The sequence below is a fragment of the Sturnus vulgaris genome, chromosome 29 (genome assembly GCF_052056855.1).
Source record: "Sturnus vulgaris isolate bStuVul1 chromosome 29, bStuVul1.hap1, whole genome shotgun sequence".
NCBI classification, from domain to species: Eukaryota; Metazoa; Chordata; class Aves; order Passeriformes; family Sturnidae; genus Sturnus; species Sturnus vulgaris.
The window spans coordinates 3,959,219-3,978,679 of NC_142271.1; the positions used below are offsets into that span (position 1 = coordinate 3,959,219).

A 19,461-nucleotide genomic window follows, 5' to 3' on the forward strand; every position below is an offset into this window, starting at 1 on the left:
CGGGAGCTCCCGGGTGGGGCGGCTTTCCCAAGGACAGGACGTCACCGAGCCGATGCTTCACCCTAAGTGACAACTCTGCCCTCAGGATGGAGCTCCGGGGAAAATCCCGAGCGGTCAGAGGGCTCCAGTCCCTCTTGGTGCCCCCATTCCCATTCCCATGCGGCCGCAGCGGTGGCGTCTCAGCGCCTGTCCCTTGTCCCTCTGAGCTGCGCTGGTGGCAGCAGAGCGGTGGTGACAGTGGTGGCAGCAGGGTTGTGGCACCACCAGGGATGTGAGAGCTGTCCCCTGGCTCCAGCCCCGCTCTGGGAACACGGAGCCGAAACTCCAAAATCCATTGCAATTCCAAAATTGCAAAATCCAGCGATCTGTGGGGTCGGTGACCCAGGGCACGGCGACTGTGCCACAGTGCGACAGTGCGACAGTGGGACAGTGTGACAGTGGGACAGTGTGACAGTGGGACAGTGGGACAGTGCCACAGTCCCCGCTGTTGCTGCCGGGCCGGCTGCAGCCTCTCCCTGTGGTGCTTTGCACGCTGGGCTCTTAAACACAGGAAAACGCAGCAGTGGGATTGAAAACAACTTCACAAACATCCCACCGGCTCCTCGTGACGCTCGGCACGGGGACAAATCCTCGTGGGGCCCTGCGGGGACACGGAGCAAACCCTGAACTCTGGGCTGGCCCGCTCGTGATGTGCTGCTGCTGCTGCTCCAACCTGGATTTCTCAGCGTTCTCAGCGTTCTGTGGTGGCGGTGACGCCGTCACCTCTGAGCCCAGCAGCCCCAGACATCGCCCCAGGGAGCAGAACCTCATTTTCCAGTTGGGGAAACTGAGGCACGAGGGGTGGGGATGGCAGAGGCGTTTCCTGGACACGCCAGCGAGTCAGGGACTGAATTTCCCTCTTGGCTCTCCTGCCTGGGAGAAAGTGGCCAGGCAGGAACACCCAGCCGGGGGTCTCCAAACACCCACCCGGGGGGCTCAAACACCCACCGAGGGGTCCAACACCCACCCGGGGGGTTCAAACACCCACTCGGGGAGTTCCAAAAACCCATGTGGGGGTTCCAACACCCACTCAGGGGGTCCCGAACACCCACCCGAAGGCTCCAACACCCACCCGAGGGGTCCAATCCCCACAGGGAGGTTCCAAACACCCACCCGAGGGATTTCAAACACCCACCCAAGGGCTCAAACACCCACCTGGGGGCACAAAAACCCACCCGAGGGATTTCAAACACCCACCCGAGGGGCTCCAACACTCACCCGGGGGTTCAAACACCCAACCAAGGATTCCAACACCCACCCGGGGGGCTCCAACACCCATCCGAGGGGCTCCAACCCCCACCGAGGGTCCCGAGCACAGCTCAGCCCCGCTGCTCCCCCCGCGCTTTTCCTTAGGGGGACCCAGCCCTGCTCCGAGAGCGCAGCTGAGCTGTGAAATCCCAAATCCGAGGCTGGCCCGGGAGCCACCTCCGCCTGCCCCGCGCCTCTCCCCTCTCCCGGCGCCGCTCCAGCCTCCAGCAGAAGCTCCCGGAGCGCTGCGGGCGCGGGTTGGCCGCGTGTTTGCGCTCCCAACCTCCGGGTTTTTTTTTTGTTTGTTTGGTTTTTTTTGTTTTTGTTTTATTTTTTGTTTCTATTTAATTTTATTTTTTTCTCTCTCTTTTCTTTCTTTTTCTTTCTTTTTTTTTTTTTTTTTCTTTTATTTTTGGAAGGAATTGAGGGGGAAAAAAAAAAAAAACAACCAAAAAAACCTAAAAAAACCAAACCCGAAGCCCAACCCAGAGGCAGCCCCGCGGCCCGGCCGGCCCCCATCGCCGGGGCCGGGGGATGCGGGGCGGGCGCGGGGGCGGGCGCGGAGCCCCGCGGGGCCCCAGGTGAGCGGGACGGGACGGGAAGGGACGGGAAGGGACGGGCCCCGCACCGAGCCCGCAGCTCCCGCACCCCCCGCACCCCCCGCACCCATGTCCCGGCCCGGCAGCCCCCGGCCGAGCCGCCCGGAACAGCCCCGGACCGAGCCGGTCCCGCCGCCAGGTACGGGGGGACACGGAGGGGACAAAGGGGTGCGGGGGTGGGGGACACGGTGGGGACACGGTGGGGACACACGGCTGGAGGGGGGGAGTGTGTGTGTGCACCATAAGGGCTGTTTTGTGCTCACTGGGAAGGTTTTGGGATCGTGGGGAAGGTTTTGGGATCCCAGGGAAAGCCGTGAGATCCCAGGAAAGGTTTTAGGATCACGAGGAAGGCTTTGGGATCCCAGGGAAGGTTTTGGAATCATGGGGAAGGTTTTGGGATCCCGGGAAAGGATTTGGGATCATGGGGAAGGTTTTGGGATCCTGGGGAAGGCTGTAGGATCCCAAGGAAAGTTTTGGGATCCCAGGGGAGGTTTTGGGATCATGGGGAAAGTTTTGGGATCATGGGGAAAGTTTTGGGATCCCAGGGAAGGTTTTAGGATCCCGGGGAAGGTTTTGGGATCCCAGGGAAGGTTTTAGGATCCCGGGGAAGGTTTTAGGATCCCGGGGAAGGTTTTGTGATCCCAGGGAAGGTTTTAGGAATCCCGGGAAAGGTTTTAGGATCCCAGGGAAGGTTTTAGGCTCCCGGGGAAGGCTGTGGGATCCCGGTAGGGTGTGTGCACGAGTGGGGGGTGTGTGCAGAGCTGCCAGGGCACCGAGTGAGGGATGAATAAATCAATGTATTCAGCGTGTGCGGGGCTGGGGGTGCATTTCTGGGGGATTGGCTCAAACCTCGGGGGGTGCGGGGATGCATTGCTGGGCACGGTGAGTGTGCACGGAACGGGGGAGGGGGAGAGCGAGTGCACGGCTGGGGAGGGGGCGTGAGCAGGTCTGGGGGGGGAGAACGCATGGCTGAGTGTTTGTGTGAGTGCTCCTGCAGGGCTGTGAACAGCTGGGTGTGTGTTTGTGAACAGCTGGGTGTGTGTTTGTGCCCCTGGAAGTGTTTGGGTGTGTTTGTGTGTGATTGTGAACTCTGGGTGTGTGTTTGTGCAGGATTGTGAACTCTGTGTGTTCGTGCAGGGCTGTGAACATGTGTGTGTGTGTGATTGTGAATATCTGGGTGTGTGTTTGTGAACAGCTGGGTGTGTGATTGTGAATATCTGGGGGTGTGTTTGTGTCCCTGGAAGTGTTTGTGTGAGTGTTCGTGCAGGGCTGTGACCATCTGTGTGTGTGTGTGTGTGTGAATATCTGGGTGTGTGTTGGTGCCCCTGGCAGTGTTCGGGTGTATTTGTGTGTGATTGTGAACTCTGGGTGTGTGCTTGTACAGAGTTATGAATATCTGGGTGTGTGTTTGTGCAGAGTTATGAATATCTGAGCGTGTGTTTGTGCAGGGTTGTGAACATCTGGGTGTGTGTTTGTGTGTGATTGTGAACATCTGGGTGTGTGTTTGTGTGTGATTGTGAACATCTGGGCGTGTGTTTGTGTGTGATTGTGAACATCTGAGCGTGTGTTGCTGCTCCTGGCAGAGTTTGGGTGTGTTTGTGCAGAGTTGTGAACATTTGAATGTATGTTGGTGCCTCAGCGTTATTTGGGTAAATCTGTGTGTGATTGTGAACATCTGAGCGTGTGTTTGTGCAGGATTGTGAACATCTGAGCGTGTGTTGGTGCTCCTGGCAGTATTTGGGTGTATTTGTGTATGTTTGTGCAGGGTTGTGAACATCTCAGGCTGTGTTGGTGCTCCGGCAGTATTTGGGTGTGTTTGTGCAGGGTTGTGAATATCTCAGGCTGTGTTGGTGCCCCAGCAGTGTTTTCCTGTGTCTGTGTTTGTGTGTGAGCTCAGCAGCTGCCGGGAGCCCGCCGGGATTTCGCATCCCAAAACTCTCCAGCAGTTTCTGTCCCGGGGCCAAGCCCAGGGAGCAGCCGGGGGGGTTTTGAGTTAAACCCCCCCAGGGATGGGTGAGGGGCTGGGGGCTGCTCGGCAGCTCTGGGTGGGTTACAGGGATGGAAAAGCTCATGGAAAAGTTTGGGGAATCCTCACTTTTTCCACGGGGCAGAGCTGAGCCCCCCGGAGCCCCTCGTGGTCGGTGGCCCCCGGTGCTGTCCCCACCAAGCTTCACGTGCAGAATTGCATTAAAAACCCCGCTGAGAACCCAAAATCCACCGGAGCAGGAGGCTGGAGGGACACACAAAAGGGACCAAATCCACGCCGGGATCGGCTCCCAAAATCCCCAAAAATCGGCTGCCGGGCTGAGCGGAGGCGCGGGAGCCGCGGGCACGGCGGATCCGGCACAGCTGGAGCGGCCCCGTGTTGGCTTTGGCCCGGAGCTCGGCCGGGCTGGGCTTTGGAGAATACATCCTCTTGTTCTCTTCCCCCTGCTCTTCCAGCTGGATGCTGCAGGCTCCGCTTCCCGGCCGAGCTCTGCTCCAAACTCAGCCCCAAACCCCGCGTCCCGGGGCCCAGGCAGCTGCAGGGGGCTGATTTCCCTGGATTTCCTTCCTTCCCCAGGTGGGAAATGGTGAGCTGGGAATGCAAAGAGCTTTTTTGCAAGGGGTTTGTCCCCAGCCCGGCTCGGAGTAGCGCTGAGCACAGCTCCTGTACCAGGATTTTAAAAAGTAGCTTTAAAATACTTTGGGGGAAATGGTTTTGGAGCTTTTCCACCTTCCCTGTGGCTGCAGGGGAGCTGTGGGTGGGTAGAGAGTGGTTCAGCTCCCAGTTGTGCTGGTCTGAGTGGGAGCACTGGGACCTGGCTGAGCTGCCTGGGGACATCTGTGGGTGCCCAGTTTGGTGTTCCCAAGTTTAAGGGACATCCATGAGTTCCCAATTTGGTGTTCCCATGTTTGAGGGACATCCATGAGTGCCCAGTTTGATGTGTCCCTGTTTGGGGACCTGTTGTCCCTATTCCCTGTTGGAGGGACACCCATGAGTTCCCAATTTGGGGTTCCCATGTTTAAGGGACATCTGAGTTCCCAATTTGATGTTCCCATCTCGGAGGGGCATCTATGAGTGCCCAGTTCAGTGTTTCCGTGTTTAAGGGACACCCATGAGTTCCCAGTTTGGTGTTCCCAGGTTTAAGGGATATCCATGCCTGCCCAGTTCGATTTTCCCAACTTGGAGGGACATCCATCAGTGCCCAGCTCCATGTTTGCCCAGTTCAATTTTCTCACATTGAAGGGGTCTCACCTCCACCCCAAACCATCCCAAACCACCCCAACCATCCCAAACCACCCCAAACCATCCCAAACCCCTCCTCCTCTTCCTCAGCCCCTCCAGAGGGGCACCCACGGTATGAACAGAGCAGGGCTGGACCAAATTTACCTCCCCTGCAGTTTGGGGAGGACAAGGGGGTCTCCCACTCCCCACCTGCTGCAGAGCCTCAATTCCACCCCTCAGGGAGCAGCTCCATCCCAAATCCCAAACCCTCTCCCCCAGCTCTGATTTTGGTGAGGGATGAGCAGCCAGGCCCCTCCGTGTGTGTCCCTGTGACATTTGGGTGCACAGCCCTGGTGGCCTGGGACGGGGCCAGCAGCTCTGTCACGCAGCACGAGCCTGGGAATTCTCCCTCCCTTCCCTTTCCCGACTTTCACAACCCAGACCGGCTCGTTTGGACGGGGGAATAATCAGGGAAATTGAGGTGCCAGGCTGGTTTGGGCCAGCTCGGGTGGGCTTTGCTGCTGATTCCCAGCTGGACACGGAGATTTTTTTTCCTGGAGTTTTGTTCCCTGGCATCTGCGGGTGCCACCACAGCTCCTCCCACCCAGCAGGGACAGGGACACGGCAAACCAAGGTCCCGAAATAACCACAGGTAGTCTGCAGAGAGAAAAGGCCTCTGTCTGCCCTGGGAATTATTTTTTCAGAGGAATTAGCAGAAAACAGGAGGGAAAAACAAGAGTTTTTAGCTCGGTAAATGATCCTTGAGTGAGAGGGAAGCAGGAGAGGATCTTTCCTCCTCCTCCATGTGAGGATGATGAAGATAAAATCCATCTCCAGCAGCAAAACTTCCCTGGGGTTGGCTCTGCCCATTCCCACCTCCCTTTTCCCTTCCCATCAGGACATTTGTCCCCTCTGTCACATTTTTTTCTTCTTTGCCAGGGTCAGGATTGATACACGAGAGAGACAGGATTTTTTGTTTGGAGTTAGATGTTTATTAATTTTTATTTACGTTACAGTATTTTTAGTTAATCAGCTAAAAAAACGGAGTCGTATTTTTCTTTTTATAAGGTTTTTTTTTAAGGCTAAATGGTTCAACTAAGAAATGCTACTTAAATTATTTTTACTTTTAACTAATTGCTTGTGATTCACAATGCAGATTTTTTTATTTCATCATATAAAATTACTTAGGCTCACGAAGAAGGAGGGGAAGAAGAAAGACAAAACTTTGGCTTTGAAACTTTTATTTCGCTTTTCATATATTGCTGTATTTTAAAACCTTCAATTCTAAATTTTGACACACAGCACGGGAAGTTCAAAACTCCAAAGTTTCCAAGGTTCTAACACCCCTCCATGTCCCCAATCCTTGCCTGTGTCCCAGTCTGGCCGCTCAGAATTTGGGACACACATTTTTCCTTAATTCCTTCTGCCTGTTCCCAAGGATTTTGCCCCGAGGTGTAAGAGGAGGCGGGAAAAATCTGTTTTGTGCTCAGCCCTAAACACGAAACATTCAGACCCAAAATATCCCCTGGGGGCCTGCACGAGGTGCCCCAAGCAGGGAATTCTCACTCAGGAACCTTTTCCTGGCACTGTCCTGCTCTGGGACAGGGGTAGGAACAAAGAAAAACCCCATCCAAAATCAAAATAAACCGATTTTTTTCTTGTCTCAGCACTGATTGAAATGCAGGATGGCAGAGTTGCATGCAGCCATCCCCAAAGTGCAAGGAGCCCCTCCCAAAAAAAAGCCCTGAAAGAAACAAAACTCTATTTTTTTTACCCCACAGAAAGACTTTTCTGCAGCATTTCTGTTTTTCTTTCCAAGTTTTTTTTCTTGTCAGCTCCTGAAAACGCTTCACTCATGTTTGTTCTTTGAACAACAGCAAAGCTTAGGAAGAAAAAGAAGTGAAACCCGAGCAAAAAAAAAAAAAAAAAAGAAAAAGAAAAATCAGAATTCTGGTTTTTTTCAAAGTTTCTGGGTTTGAGCAAAACAAAGCTGGGCCTTGGGGCTGTGTTGCTCCAGCTCCTGATTGAATTTCCTTGGAAAGCTCCTGCCTGGGAGCTGCAGAAACCCAAACCCTCCTCGGGGTATTTGCTGGAGTTCTGGCGATTTCTCCCGGAATTTTCCATGCCTGGAGTTCCCCCTCCTGTGGGACGGGCACCAGCACCCCCAGCAGGGCCCCAAAATCCCTTCCCATACCCAAATTTTTTTGGGATCTGTGCATGGGAGAAGCCCCGACCTGCAGAGAGCGTGAGCAGCAGCACTGAGGAGTTTTGGGCTCTATTTCCACAGGAGATTTCTTTGGGAAAAATCCCATTTTCGTGCCTCAGTTTCCCCACCAACCCAGGCAGATTTTTAAGGAAAATCCCTGGAGCTGAGGGAAGGTGTGATGGGCGCTGGTTTCAAATCTGTGCTGGCATGAAAGGGGCTGGAAAAATGCAAATTATTATCCTGGTTAATAACAGTGCCCAGCAGCTCCCGTTGATCCTGTCCTCAATTAACTTTTTTTTTTTTTTTTTTTTTTTTTTAAGGACTTATGTTGGGAAGACACAAATTTTCCCTGGCAGGACCTGTGCTGGTTTAACCCCCAAGGTTACCCAATTACCAACCTGGCTTGGGCTTTAATTACTCCCTCCATAATTTCTCCCTGCTCTGTAATTCCCAGAATCTCCTTGGATCTGATAGGTCTTTGCTGCTTCCCAGCCTTCAGGGATAATTGCTTTTCCTTAAGGACACCCAGGATTTTTCCCCTGTGTCCTTCTTCCCATGATTTCCCAGATTTTCCATCATTTTGGGGAGTTTTTCTGCCCCAGGTGTGCCCCAAACTCAAATTTAATCCCAGCCTGGGTCTTTTCCCTGTTGTTGTCTCATTGTTTTCCCTCATTCCCCGTCCCCACAGGGTGTTTGGGATTTTTTTATGTTGATTTTGGGATGATGCTGGTGCTGGGAGATGAGGAAAGGAACCAAGTTTGTGTCCTGGCAAGTTTTGTTGTCCCTTAAGATCCCTTCTTCCCTCTCAGCTCCACACTGGAATGGTGCTTTAATACCTACAAAATAGAAATATATTTACATTAAATCGATTCTTGCTGCTTAGGGAATAATTCCTCCCAAGCTGCTGCAATGTCAGAGGTGCTTCTTGCAGGGAATTTCTGTTTTACCTTCCCTGAAACCCCTTGTAGGAGCAATCCTTCCATGAATTTTTTTTGGCAGGAGCTGCTTGGAGGGATGGGATTTGTAGGGACACCGACCTGGAGTCGGGGTTTTGTCACCAAGGTCAAGCTCCCAGCAGGGATGGACTGGATGGACGCTGGTCCTGGCCTGTCTGGCCCCAAAATTCCTCCCTCCCTTCCCACCCAAACTCTATAAATAACAAATAACAACAACTCCCAGCCTGCTGAGCTATTTGGGGTTTTTTTGTGGGTTTTTTTTTTTTTGCTTTGTTTTGCTTTTTGTGCGTTTAGGAAGTCACTTCTCATAGAAACCACGAATTTTTTTGGACTGGATTCCTCACTGCCCCAGAACTGTTTATCCAAAGCTTTGCCCAGGTGAGCAGAGAACCCAAAGGTTTTCCAGGTGGGAAGCAAAGCTGTGCTGGATCTGTCCTGGCCATGCTTTGGGCATCTCTCCTTCCCTTCCCCCCTTCTTTTCCTTTCCCTGATTATCCCAAAACCCGAGGCAGCCTCGGTGCTTTCATTTCAGACCGACTGGAAATAAAACATTGGGATTTTTTCCCAGCTGAGCAAACTTTCCAACCAGGATCTTGCTTCCCTTTGCTCCTGCCTGGCTCAGGGAATGGGAAGGATTTGCTCTGATGCCATCAGCACTGGAAACCTGGAATATCCCTGGAATATCCCTGGAATATCCCAGAATATCCCTGGAATAGCCCTGGAATATCCCTGGAATAGCCCTGGAATATCCCTGGAATAGGCCAGGCAGGCACCTGGTTGGGCCAGGAAAACCAGGAGAGATCTCAGGCTCGTTTTATCTGCATGAAAAAAGGATTAGGGAGCTCCCAACCCAAACAGAGCAAGGGGCTGGGGTGTTGATGGATGTTCCCATCCCTCTCCTGCCACCAAATCCCTTCCCCTGGAGCCAAAGGAGCTCGGGAGGAAGAGGGAGAGAGAAACGAGAGCCCAGGAGCTGGGGGGATCATCAGCCACAGCCCAGGAATGCTGAGCAGGAGCCTCGGGACACCCTGGCTGGGTCTGACCCCAAACCACGGCTCCATCTTTGCATCTTTCCCACATCCTTTGGGTTTTTTTTTTTGTTTTTTTGTTTTTTTGGGAGCTGTGGCTGTGCTGGCTGTGCTGTGGCTCGAGTTTGTGCTGCTGGAGCAGCTCTGCCCCATCCCAGCTCTCTCCAGGATGCTGCTCCTGCCTTTTGTTTGTCCAGCTCTTTGGGAATGCTGAGCTCAGCTCATCAGGAATTCCATGTGCTTCCCACCCGGAGCACAAAGCACTTTTTTCCCCCTGATCAGAGCCACGGGGGTGGCCCCAGGAGCTCCTGCATTCCCACAGGGATGTTGGTACTTTGCACTTTGCAGGAATTTTTCGGGATCCTCGGTTAAAGCCGTGAAACCTTCCAGCCTCTTTGCATCTTTCCTCTCTCCTCTCCTGTTTTTCCAAACCCCCTGATGGACTTTGGAGCTCCCTGATGTCTCGGGACTTCCATGACGGATGGATTTGGACTTTGGGATTGGGGAGAATAATCAGAAAACCGGCTCCATGTGCATGTCCTGGGCTTGGCAGAAGAAAGCAGCTCCACATCTATCACTTTCCTGATCTCTGGTTCCTCAGGGCACTGCTGTGCTTTATTGAAGCTGAAATTATTATTTTTGAATGCCTCGTTACCTCTGTTCCCAAAAATCAGAGATCTGAGCCGCTCTTCCTTGTGCTGCTCCTCGGGGATCAGAGACTTGGACTCACCCCAGGCTCTGAGGAGGATTTGTCCTGGCCAGGAAGGGTCTGGGGGTGCAGGAGTTTTGGGGAAAAGTGAGAGATGTCCCATCCCAAGGGCTGGCTCACCTTAGGGTTTTGCCCGGGCTCGTGGTTGGTTTTAAGCCTGATGGATTCAGGTCAGGACTGGTCCTGTTGTGGGGCAGCAGGGCCGGGAAGGGGCCGGTCCCTGCTCTGCTGGCAGCAGGGAAAAGGGATCCAGGGGTTCTCAATCCAATTCCTGGAGGGGATTGGGGGAATCTAAAGGAGGAGAGGCAGCTGGGAGCTGTGGGATGAGCCCGTGCCAGTGATGGAAGGGTCTGTTCACCTCTTCCTGTGCCAGCAGAGCTGCTGCCTCTTCTTGGGGATTTGGGAGCTGCTGCTCGAGCGTTTCCTGGGACATTCCCTCTGCGTTTCCCTGAGAATTCCCTCTGCACTTCCCAGGACATTCCCTCTGCACTTCCCAGGACATTCCCTCTGCATTTCCCTGAGCATTCCCTGGACATTTCTCTGAGCATTCCCTCTGCATTTCCCGGGACATTCCCTGAACATTCCCTCCGCATTCCTTGGACATTCTCTCTCCATTTCCCTGGACATCCCCTGGACATTTCCCTGGACATTCTCTCTCCATTTCCCTGTGGATCCAAGGGGCAGGGGTCTGTGGGGTCTGTGCTGACCCCACACGTGTCCAGCTCCTCCCTGTGACCCCGAGGGCAGCCGGAGCCTTTCCCACCCCAATCCAGGGGGAGCTGGGGGTCAGCACCATCCCCACATTCCCTGTGACCCTGCAGCAGCCAGGAGGTGAGGCAGGGAAGGATCAGCTCCCCCCAGACTTCATTCCTGTCTATTTTAGTCGCTCTCCTGGCCAGCTTGTTCCCGGGGGAGTTAATTTAATCGCCACCTTCCTCCCTGCGTGGCTGTGGTTGTGTGTGAGCCCTTGTGCAGGGTAATTACAAGTGTGAAGTGGACACGGCAGGGACGAGCCTGGGCTCCATCCCAGCACCCTGGATATCCCTGTGGATGCACCCAGCCAGGGCTGCTGCTGTCCCACAGAGCTCCAGCCTGTCCTTGTCCCCAGGAATGGGCACACAGAGGGGCAGGGACAGGGATCTGCTGGAGCTCTGCCTGTGCCAGCCCTTGTCCTGCTGCTGCACCTGATTTTCCAGCTCTTTTTCCCAAGCACTGACCTGCAGGGAAGGGGATCTGGAGGAGATGTGGCTGTTCCGGGCAGCCCTGGGGGGTTTAAAGCCCTGAACACATTCTGGGATCTCACAGCAGAAACCGGAGCTCCCATTCCTTCCCAGGGACTCTGTGGGAGCTTCACCCTCTGGTGATGCCTGAGACGCCTCTGGCTCCACTCTGAGCTCCTCATCCCTCAGGATTTCATGTCTGGCTCTGCATCAGGGCTGACTTGGGCCAGTCCAGGTTGGGGCATGACAGAGGCTGTGGATTCAGCAATGTGTGGATGTTATTCACCCCCACACCTCTACACCCATGGGGAGATGACAGCCTGCTCTCCTCACCTCTGCATTTTGCCCCAGGCTTTCCAGAGGCATGGGAATGGCTTTTCTCCCGGCTGGGGCTCACGTGCTCACCCTGCATTGGGATTTGCAGCCAATGCAGTTGTGCAAAATTCAGCTGGAGCTGCTGGGTTTCCCTTGGTTGAGCCCCCAAATCGCCTCCCCTGTGGGAGCTGTGAGCAGGGCTCTGTGCTGGGATGAGTTTTCCTTCCCACAAAACCTCCTGTCTGCAGCACCCCCGGCTGCATCTGCACCCTGGGGAGGGCAGAGAGGGGAAACTGAGGCTGATTTTGGAGGGTGTTGTGGAGCTGAGAGAGGAGCAGCATCACTCCAGACGTGCTGCAGCCCCTCTGCAGCATTTCCAGGCTTCTGGGGCACAGCTAGAACTCCTAACTCCCCTCATTATACTCCTTTTAATTATCCCTAATTGCCCTGCTGCCTGCTCGGCTCTGGTGTGTGGGACCCTGGTTTTATCGAGGATAATGAAGTGTCCCAGGTCCCTTTTCCCCCTTCCCCTCCCCTCCCTGGCTGCTTGCAGGACTCCTGTTGCAGCCAGGCCCAATTATGGCTCTGCTCTCCCTCCCTCTGCCCAGCCTATAATTTAGTTTTATATAAAGTGCGTTCCAGCCCCTGTTGTGCAAGACGTTGCTATTCCGGGGGATGGGCAGAGGGAGGGGGCTGGGGGAGTGTGACATCGCACCGAGCCCCCCTGGGCACCCCACATTCCCCGTGGGATGGAGCAGGAACCCCACATTCCCCGTGGGATGGAGCAGGCAGCTCCCAGCAGCGCTGAAGGTGGTGCTGCTTTCTCCTGGCTTTCTCCGAGGGGCTTTTCAGCACCGAGGTTTCTCCCGTGGGGAATAACTCAGCTCCTTTCAGGTTTTTTCACGCCCCATCGAGGGGTCCTGCAGGGGTTACTGCTGCTCCGGAGCGCAGGAGGATGAGGGAAGGTGGCAGCCAGCTCCCGCAGGGAAGACAGTGGCCCTTTCATGGGAAGGGGGATGAAAAATCCAGCTTGAGCCGCTGAGTGTAACCAGATCCCTCGGCTTTTTGGAGAAGGAATGTGAGAGTTTGGGAGGGATTTTGGGATGGCGCTGCAGCGGGGTGAGCAGCTGCGGAGTGATGCGGTCCCGGCGCCCAAATCCCCAGTGTGCCACCACAGGGATGGGATCGGGAATCGGAGCCGTGCCCGGTGCCAGGGCAGTGTCTGGCAGCCTGGGTGTCCCCAGGGGCTCAGCTCTAACCCCGTTTCTCTTGCAGAGGTGGCCGAGCCCTCGCTGCCTCCCCCGAGGCAGATCCCGGCGCTGCCACCGGCCGAGCCCCGGCCTCTCGCCCGCCCCGCGGTGCCGAAGAAGGAGAAACCCCTGGAAGATGAGAAATGCCCGGCAGTGCTGACCAAAGGCCCCCGGGCCGAGCTGTGCGGAGCTCCCGAAGCTGTGACATGTGAGTGTTTCCCTCGGTGGCAGCTCCGGACCCGAGCCCTGGGCTGCTGCCACCTCAGCAGCAAAGAAGCCGGGCCGAGGTGGGAACCCGGCTCCTCCTCGCTTTGTTCCTCCCCACATCAAAGCTGGAGCCGAGCCTGAGTCACCTGGAGAGGCGAAAGTGAAGGGTGGCATCCCGGGCGGCTCCCGGGGCGCCCCGAGGCGGAGCGGGGACAGCTGGAGCAGCTTTGGGAAGGGTTGGGGGAAGAGGGATGAGCCTGCCTGGGAAAGGAACTGGATGGAGCATCCCCCAAAACCCCAGTGGGGGTCTGGAAATCCAAAATTAATGTTTTCGTGGGCACAGCCCGGGGATGTCTCTGTGGGCACCGCCCCGGAATGGCCCCATGGCACAGCCCTGGGGTATTTCCATGGCACAGCCCTGGGGTATTTCATGGCACAGCCCTGGGGTATTTCCATGGCACAGCTCTGGGGTATTTCCATGGCACAGCCCTGGGGTATTTCCATGGCACAGCTCTGGGGTATTTTCATGGCACAGCCCTGGGGTATTTTCATGGCACAGCCCTGGGGTATTTTCATGGCACAGCTCTGGGGTATTTCCATGGCACAGCTCTGGGGTATTTCAGGGCACAGCTCTGGGGTATTTTCATGGCACAGCCCTGGGGTATTTTCATGGCACAGCTCTGGGGTATTTCCATGGCACAGCTCTGGGGTATTTCCATGGCACAGCTCTGGGGTATTTCAGGGCACAGCTCTGGGGTATTTTCGTGGCACAGCCCCGGGACAGAAGCGCAGCAGCCGCTGGCAGAAGCCAAGGCAGACGCGTCCCGTCCCGTCCCGTCCCGTCCCGTCCCGTCCCGTCCCGTCCCGCCGGGCCAGCTCTTGCCTTGGCGAGTCCGGGGCGAGGGTGAGGCTGGTGCCGAGCCTGGCTGAGCCGGGCTGCCCGCACGGAGCTGCTTTGGCTGCGGGCGGTGGCGGGGCCGGGCAGCACCTCCCAAAATCTGCTGCCGTCAGAAAGGCCGGGCTGGGCTGGGCTGGACTGGGCTGGGCTGGGCTGGGCTGGGATGGGATGGGATGGGATGGGATGGGATGGGATGGGATGGGATGGGATGGGATGGGATGGGCAGGGCAGGGCAGGGTGCGGGCCTGGCTGGTCCCGCTCAGTTCACCGGTGCAGGGCTGCGAGAGCGGAGCTGGCAGATGTGGGAGGCTCTCCTGGAGCCCTCCATCCTTCCCTGGCCGCCAGCCCGGATCCCAGGGTTTCTCTTCTCCCAGGCTACCATTCCCTTTTTGCTGGATGCAGCTTCCCTTTCCAAGGGGTGTAAAGTGGATGGAAGCTTCGCAGAGGGATGAGGAGAGGAGAGAGGAGAGGAGAGGAGAGGAGAGGAGAGGAGAGGAGAGGAGAGGAGAGGAGAGGAGAGGAGAGGAGAGGAGAGGAGAGGAGAGGAGAGGAGAGGAGAGGAGAGGAGAGGAGAGGAGAGGAGAGGAGAGGAGAGGAGAGGAGAGGAGAGGAGAGGAGAGGAGAGGAGAGGAGAGGAGAGGAGAGGAGAGGAGAGGAGAGGAGAGGAGAGGAGAGAGGATGGGGAAATGCGGGAGAGCTCACGTTTCCTGCGGCAGAGCCCTCGCACAGCATCTGGGAGCTGGGCCGGCTGCCCACAGACATTCTGCACGCCTGAGTCACACCGCAGCCGCTGCACGGCCCCCTCCCCTCCCCAGCCCAGCCCCCCGGCCGCCCCCCACGGGCCCCGGGGCTGGGAGGGACTTGGGCACCCTCGTGCTGGTGCTGGGTGAAGGGACCTCTCCCTGTCCTCGCTGGGAAATGAGCAGCGTCACCTCTGGTGTCCCCCACTGCGCTGCTCCTGGAGGGGTCACCATCGGGTTTTGGGGGTTATTCCCCTTTTGGCAGGACCTGGGGACCACATTTAGGCTCTCCCATGGGAATTCCCGTGCCCATGCAGGCTCACGAGGGTCCGGGCAGAAGGGGCTTTGGGCTGCAGGGTCAGTCCTTGCCCACCAGTGCCAGGATTGGCCCCCTCGAGGAGCAGCGCTGGTGCTCCAGCCCAGTTTTCCATTATTTTGGAACGCTGGGATTGTGGATTTGGGGCTCTGGGCGTTGAGTTTCAGGCAGGAGCAGCAAACCCAGGTGGCCACAATATTCCAAGCCCTGGCAGTGGCTCGGGGAGGATCCCAGCAGGGGCACCCTGGTGATGCTGCCCTGGGACAGCCTGAGGGGATCCAGGAGCATCACCTCGTTGGGAAACCCGAAGTGGCCATCCAGGAGGGTTTTGGTTATTGAAGAGCTGTAGACTGGCTGTTTTCCCCAAAATCCAGGTTTTCCAGGGCTGGTCCCTTCACTCCTGCATTGCTGGGGAGCTGGAGGTGCCTCTTTCAGAAGAGCTTTGGCCTGGTGTCTTAAAGACTGTCCTAAAAAAATTGAAGTTATTTTCCGTAACTTTGAGGGGGGGGATTCCTGGCTGCCCTTGGCTGCCCCTCGCCGGAGCCAGAGCGTGATTTTGATTTACAAACAGTTTAATCTGAGGAATGCAGCGAAATGGGGAAAGTGCATCCTGCTGCAATCCCAGAGATTCCAGCTGCTGTCTGAGGCTGCTGGGTCCCTCCTGACTCAGCCCTGCCCGGCTCCCTGCGGGCTCAGCCCATTCCTGTCACAGCCCTGGGCACTGTGGTCACCTCGGTGCCATCCCAGTGCACACACGAGGCTCTGGACAAGGGTACACAGGAAGCGAACCTCACTCCATGAGGTTTTTAGGGAGGGGAGACAATTCCTGTTTTGTCCAAGACCTGTTTTCTGTCTCCTCAGTCTCGCATCTCTCCTGCTTTCAGCCCACTCTTCCCACCCAGCTCTGCTTATTTTAAGTTCCCTTCCCAGCGGGTGTCAAAGACCAAGCTCCCAGTTTAACCTCGCTTTGCAGCCCAAGCCCAGCTCAGCCTGGTAAAACCAAGCTCTGGGACCATCCACTTGTGTCTTTCACCTTCCATCTATTTTATTTTCACCTTCCATCTGTTTTATTTTCACCTTCCATCTGTTTTGTTCCGGTGGATGCAGGACAGGGACCGCCCGTGCCCGCTCCGCCCCTGTGTCCCCCCGTGCCCTGCACAGAAAGCAGCTCCTGTTCCCTGGTGCCAAGAGGTGCCTTTGCCCTCGAGCCTCTCTCCTGAATCATCCCCTGTTTACTGCCATGGCAGAGGAAAAGCAAAGTTTGGCCCAAGCACCGCCAGACGGGATTTGATTTTATTTGTGGCGTTACTGAGGAGGGTGATGGATGCTGGGACCCCCATTTACCTTGTGCCGGTTCCCAGCCCTCTCCCAGAGCACCGTGAGGAGGCAGGGTGGGGACACCGGGCACGAGCAAGGGGCTGAGCCACCCCTCTGGCTCTGGCTGGACACGGGGCTGCAGCAGGAGAGGCTGGAGGGAGGCACAGACACAGCTCGGAGTTATTTTCCTCCTCCTGCAGAGAAGTTCAGCCAGAGGTTGGGGAGACCTTAAGGAAGTGGCTGCAGGGCTGGGAGAGAGGAGCAGGCTGGCTCTGCAGTGCTGCCTCATCTCCTCTGCCTTTGCAGAGGGCGCTGGGGACACCCAGGAGCTCTTCGTCCCTCCTGGCTGGGCAGGGACTTCTCCTCCTTCAGGCCCACTGATGAGTTTCAGCACAACCTTCACGGCAAATCTTCATTTCTTGGGGTTTTTTAATCTCTTCCTCCCTCTGGAGCCTTTCCCTCCAGCCACCTTCCCATTCCATCTCCATCCTCTTGGACCATCCATCCATCACCATCACCTCCTGGTCACCCCATGGCCCAGCTGGGGACCAGATTCCCGTTTCTCTCCGGCCTCTGGGAGTGCTTTTCTCCCGCCAGAGAGGGCAGGGGTTGGTAACACTCTACTCTCCCCTGCAGGCCAGCCCCAGGTGCGGCCACCCCCGCAGCCCCCCGGGCCCTGCACCCTCCTGCTGCCCAACGGGGCCGGGCGGGGGCCGGAGCCGGGCGGTGCCCACGGGGAGGCGGGGAACGGCACCTGCCGGGCCGCGCCCAGCGCGCACAAACCGCACCGAAAGCTGCAGCCGCACCACGCCATCCACAGCCAGAGCAGCAAGAAGAGCAAAAACAGCTCCAAGTCGCCCTCTTCCCACATCCCCATTGAGGCGCAGGAAGGTACTGGATGTCCCCTGGGGGTCTCTCTCAAGCCCTTCCCCTCTGGGCCCTCATCCCTTGGGATTTCTTGGGTGGCATCCTCTGAGCCCTTGAGCCCCTCATCCTTGGAATTTCTTGGGTGGCATCCCCTGAGTCCTCGGGCCCCTCATCCCTTGGGATCACTTGGGTGCCATCCTGTGATCCCTCTGGGCCCTCATCCCTTGGGATTTCTTGGATGGCATCCTCTGACCCCCGGGCCCCTCATCCCTTGGGATCACTTGGTGGCATCCTCTGATCCCTCTGGGCCCTCATCCCTTGGGATCTCTTGGTGGCATCCTCCGACCCTCGGGCCCCCTGGACCCTCCTGGCAGCCTCTGCAGGGTGGGTGCTGAGCGGGGCCTTCTCCTCCTCTCCAAAATTGCTCTCTCTAGGGCTGGCTGTTGTTGAGGGAGACCCCTGGGGCAGTGGCCGCCTCCCGACTCCTTTTCCCTTCCCTTCCATGAATTTCTGAGGGAGGATTTCCACCCTTGTGGTGCTCCCCCAGCATCCCCCGCTCACCCACGCTTTCCTCCCCAGACTGCTGCGTGCACTGCATCCTCTCCTGCCTCTTCTGCGAGTTCCTGACCCTCTGTAACATCGTGCTGGACTGTGCCACCTGCGGCTCCTGCACCTCCGAGGATTCCTGCATCTGCTGCTGCTGCTGCAACTCGGGCGAGTGCGCGGACTGCGACCTGCCCTGCGACATGGACTGCGGCATCATCGACGCCTGCTGCGAGTCCGCCGACTGCCTGGAGATCTGCATGGAGTGCTGCGGGCTCTGCTTCTCCTCCTGAGGGGCCTCTCTGGGCCGGGGGAGCCGCTCTGGGACCCCCCCTTCCCCCTCCCCAGGCTCCGGTTGGTGCCTCGGGAAACCTCGCGGAGGAGGAGAGCGAATCCCCCGCTGGAATCTTCATCCTTGGAGCCGGATCCTGCCCGGGGAAGGCGAACCCGGGGGGCTGTGAGGGCTCTGTCCTGTCCTGTCCTGCTCTACCTCTGTCCTCACCGGGGGACCGCGGGAGCCTCCTGCCACCTGAGCCGAGAGCAGGAGCGCCCGTCCTGCAGAGCCACTCTGGAGCCTGGCATTGGGGACACTGGGGACAGCCCCGTCCTGCAGAGCCACCCTGGAGCCTGGCATTGGGGACACTGGGGACAGCCCCGTCCTGCAGAGCCACCCTGGAGCCTGGCATTGGGGACACTGGGGACAGCCCCGTCCTGCAGAGCCACCCCGGAACCTGGCGGTGGGGACAGCCCCATCTCACAGAGCCACCGAAGGCCCTGACATTGGGGACATTGGGGACAGCCCATCCCGCAGAGGCACCCTGGAACCTGGCGTTGGGGACACTGAGAGCAGCCCCATCCCACAGAGCCACCCCAGCTCCCAGCATTGGGGACAGCCTCATCCCGCAGAGCCACCCCGGAACCTGGCGTTGGGGACAGCCCTGTCCCACCGCCACCACCCCAGGACAGCACTCCAGGGGAGGTTACAAAGGGGGTGGCACGGAGCATCCCACCTCCAGGGACATCACCAAGGACACCTCCAAGGCTGGGTGACCCCCGGGAGATGCTGGAGCCTCCCCCCGTGCTGGGGGACCCGCCCTGCCTGCCCCCCCTGCCCTCGGTGCTCTGCCAGTGCAATAAATCCCCGCAGCGTGTCCCTCTCCTGCAGCCGGAGCTGTCACCGTGTGTCCCCGGTGTGGTGGGGCACGGTGACTCGGTTGGTGCCAAATGACCCTCAGCAGTTGTTGGCCTCGTGCCACCATCCCGGGGACAGGGGTGGTGGCAGGGTGGGGGTGGCACACCCCGCTGATGGGCTGGGGAGACGGGAAGTGTCACGGTATTTTATTTTATTATTTTTTTGTTGTTGTTCCTTTTTACTGTAAATAAAGGTCTTTCTTCATTTCTGACTGGCAGCTGGCCCAACACGTGCTCTGCAGGGCACTCCCTGGAGACAGAGGCTCCGTGTCCCCTGTCCCTGCAGCCTGTCCTGCTCCCAGCTGGCTCTGGGGACATGGGACAGGTCAGGGAAAGCCCCAGGGTGCTCCTGTTGGCTCCTTGTGCTGGGAAGGAAAATGCAAGAGGACTCCCTGTCCTTGGCTGCAGGGACAGGTTGAGGTCCTGGAGTGTCCCTGGGACAAACCCTGGCAATGCTGTCCCACCATCCCTGGGATGTCACCTGCTCCGGGCTGCTGCACCAGCCCCGGGGCACAAATTCCCCAAAGGAGAAAATAAATCATGCAGATTCCTATGGGAAGGGCTGGGGGCTGATGAATTTGGGTGGCTTTGGCCACTCCTGCTG

General features: G+C 57.3%; 1 protein-coding gene across 1 annotated transcript; it reads left to right on the plus strand.

The window, feature by feature from the left end:
- Positions 1-1,955: 1,955 nt before the first annotated feature.
- Positions 1,956-19,069, plus strand: MDFI (MyoD family inhibitor). The gene is made up of 4 exons (XM_088180204.1): positions 1,956-2,025; positions 12,804-12,986; positions 16,893-17,147; positions 17,703-19,069. The coding sequence occupies exons 1-4, from the start codon at positions 1,956-1,958 to the stop codon at positions 17,957-17,959; spliced, it is 765 nt and encodes a 254-aa protein (XP_088036330.1). The 3' UTR covers positions 17,960-19,069.
- The last annotated feature ends 392 nt before the right edge of the window (positions 19,070-19,461 follow it).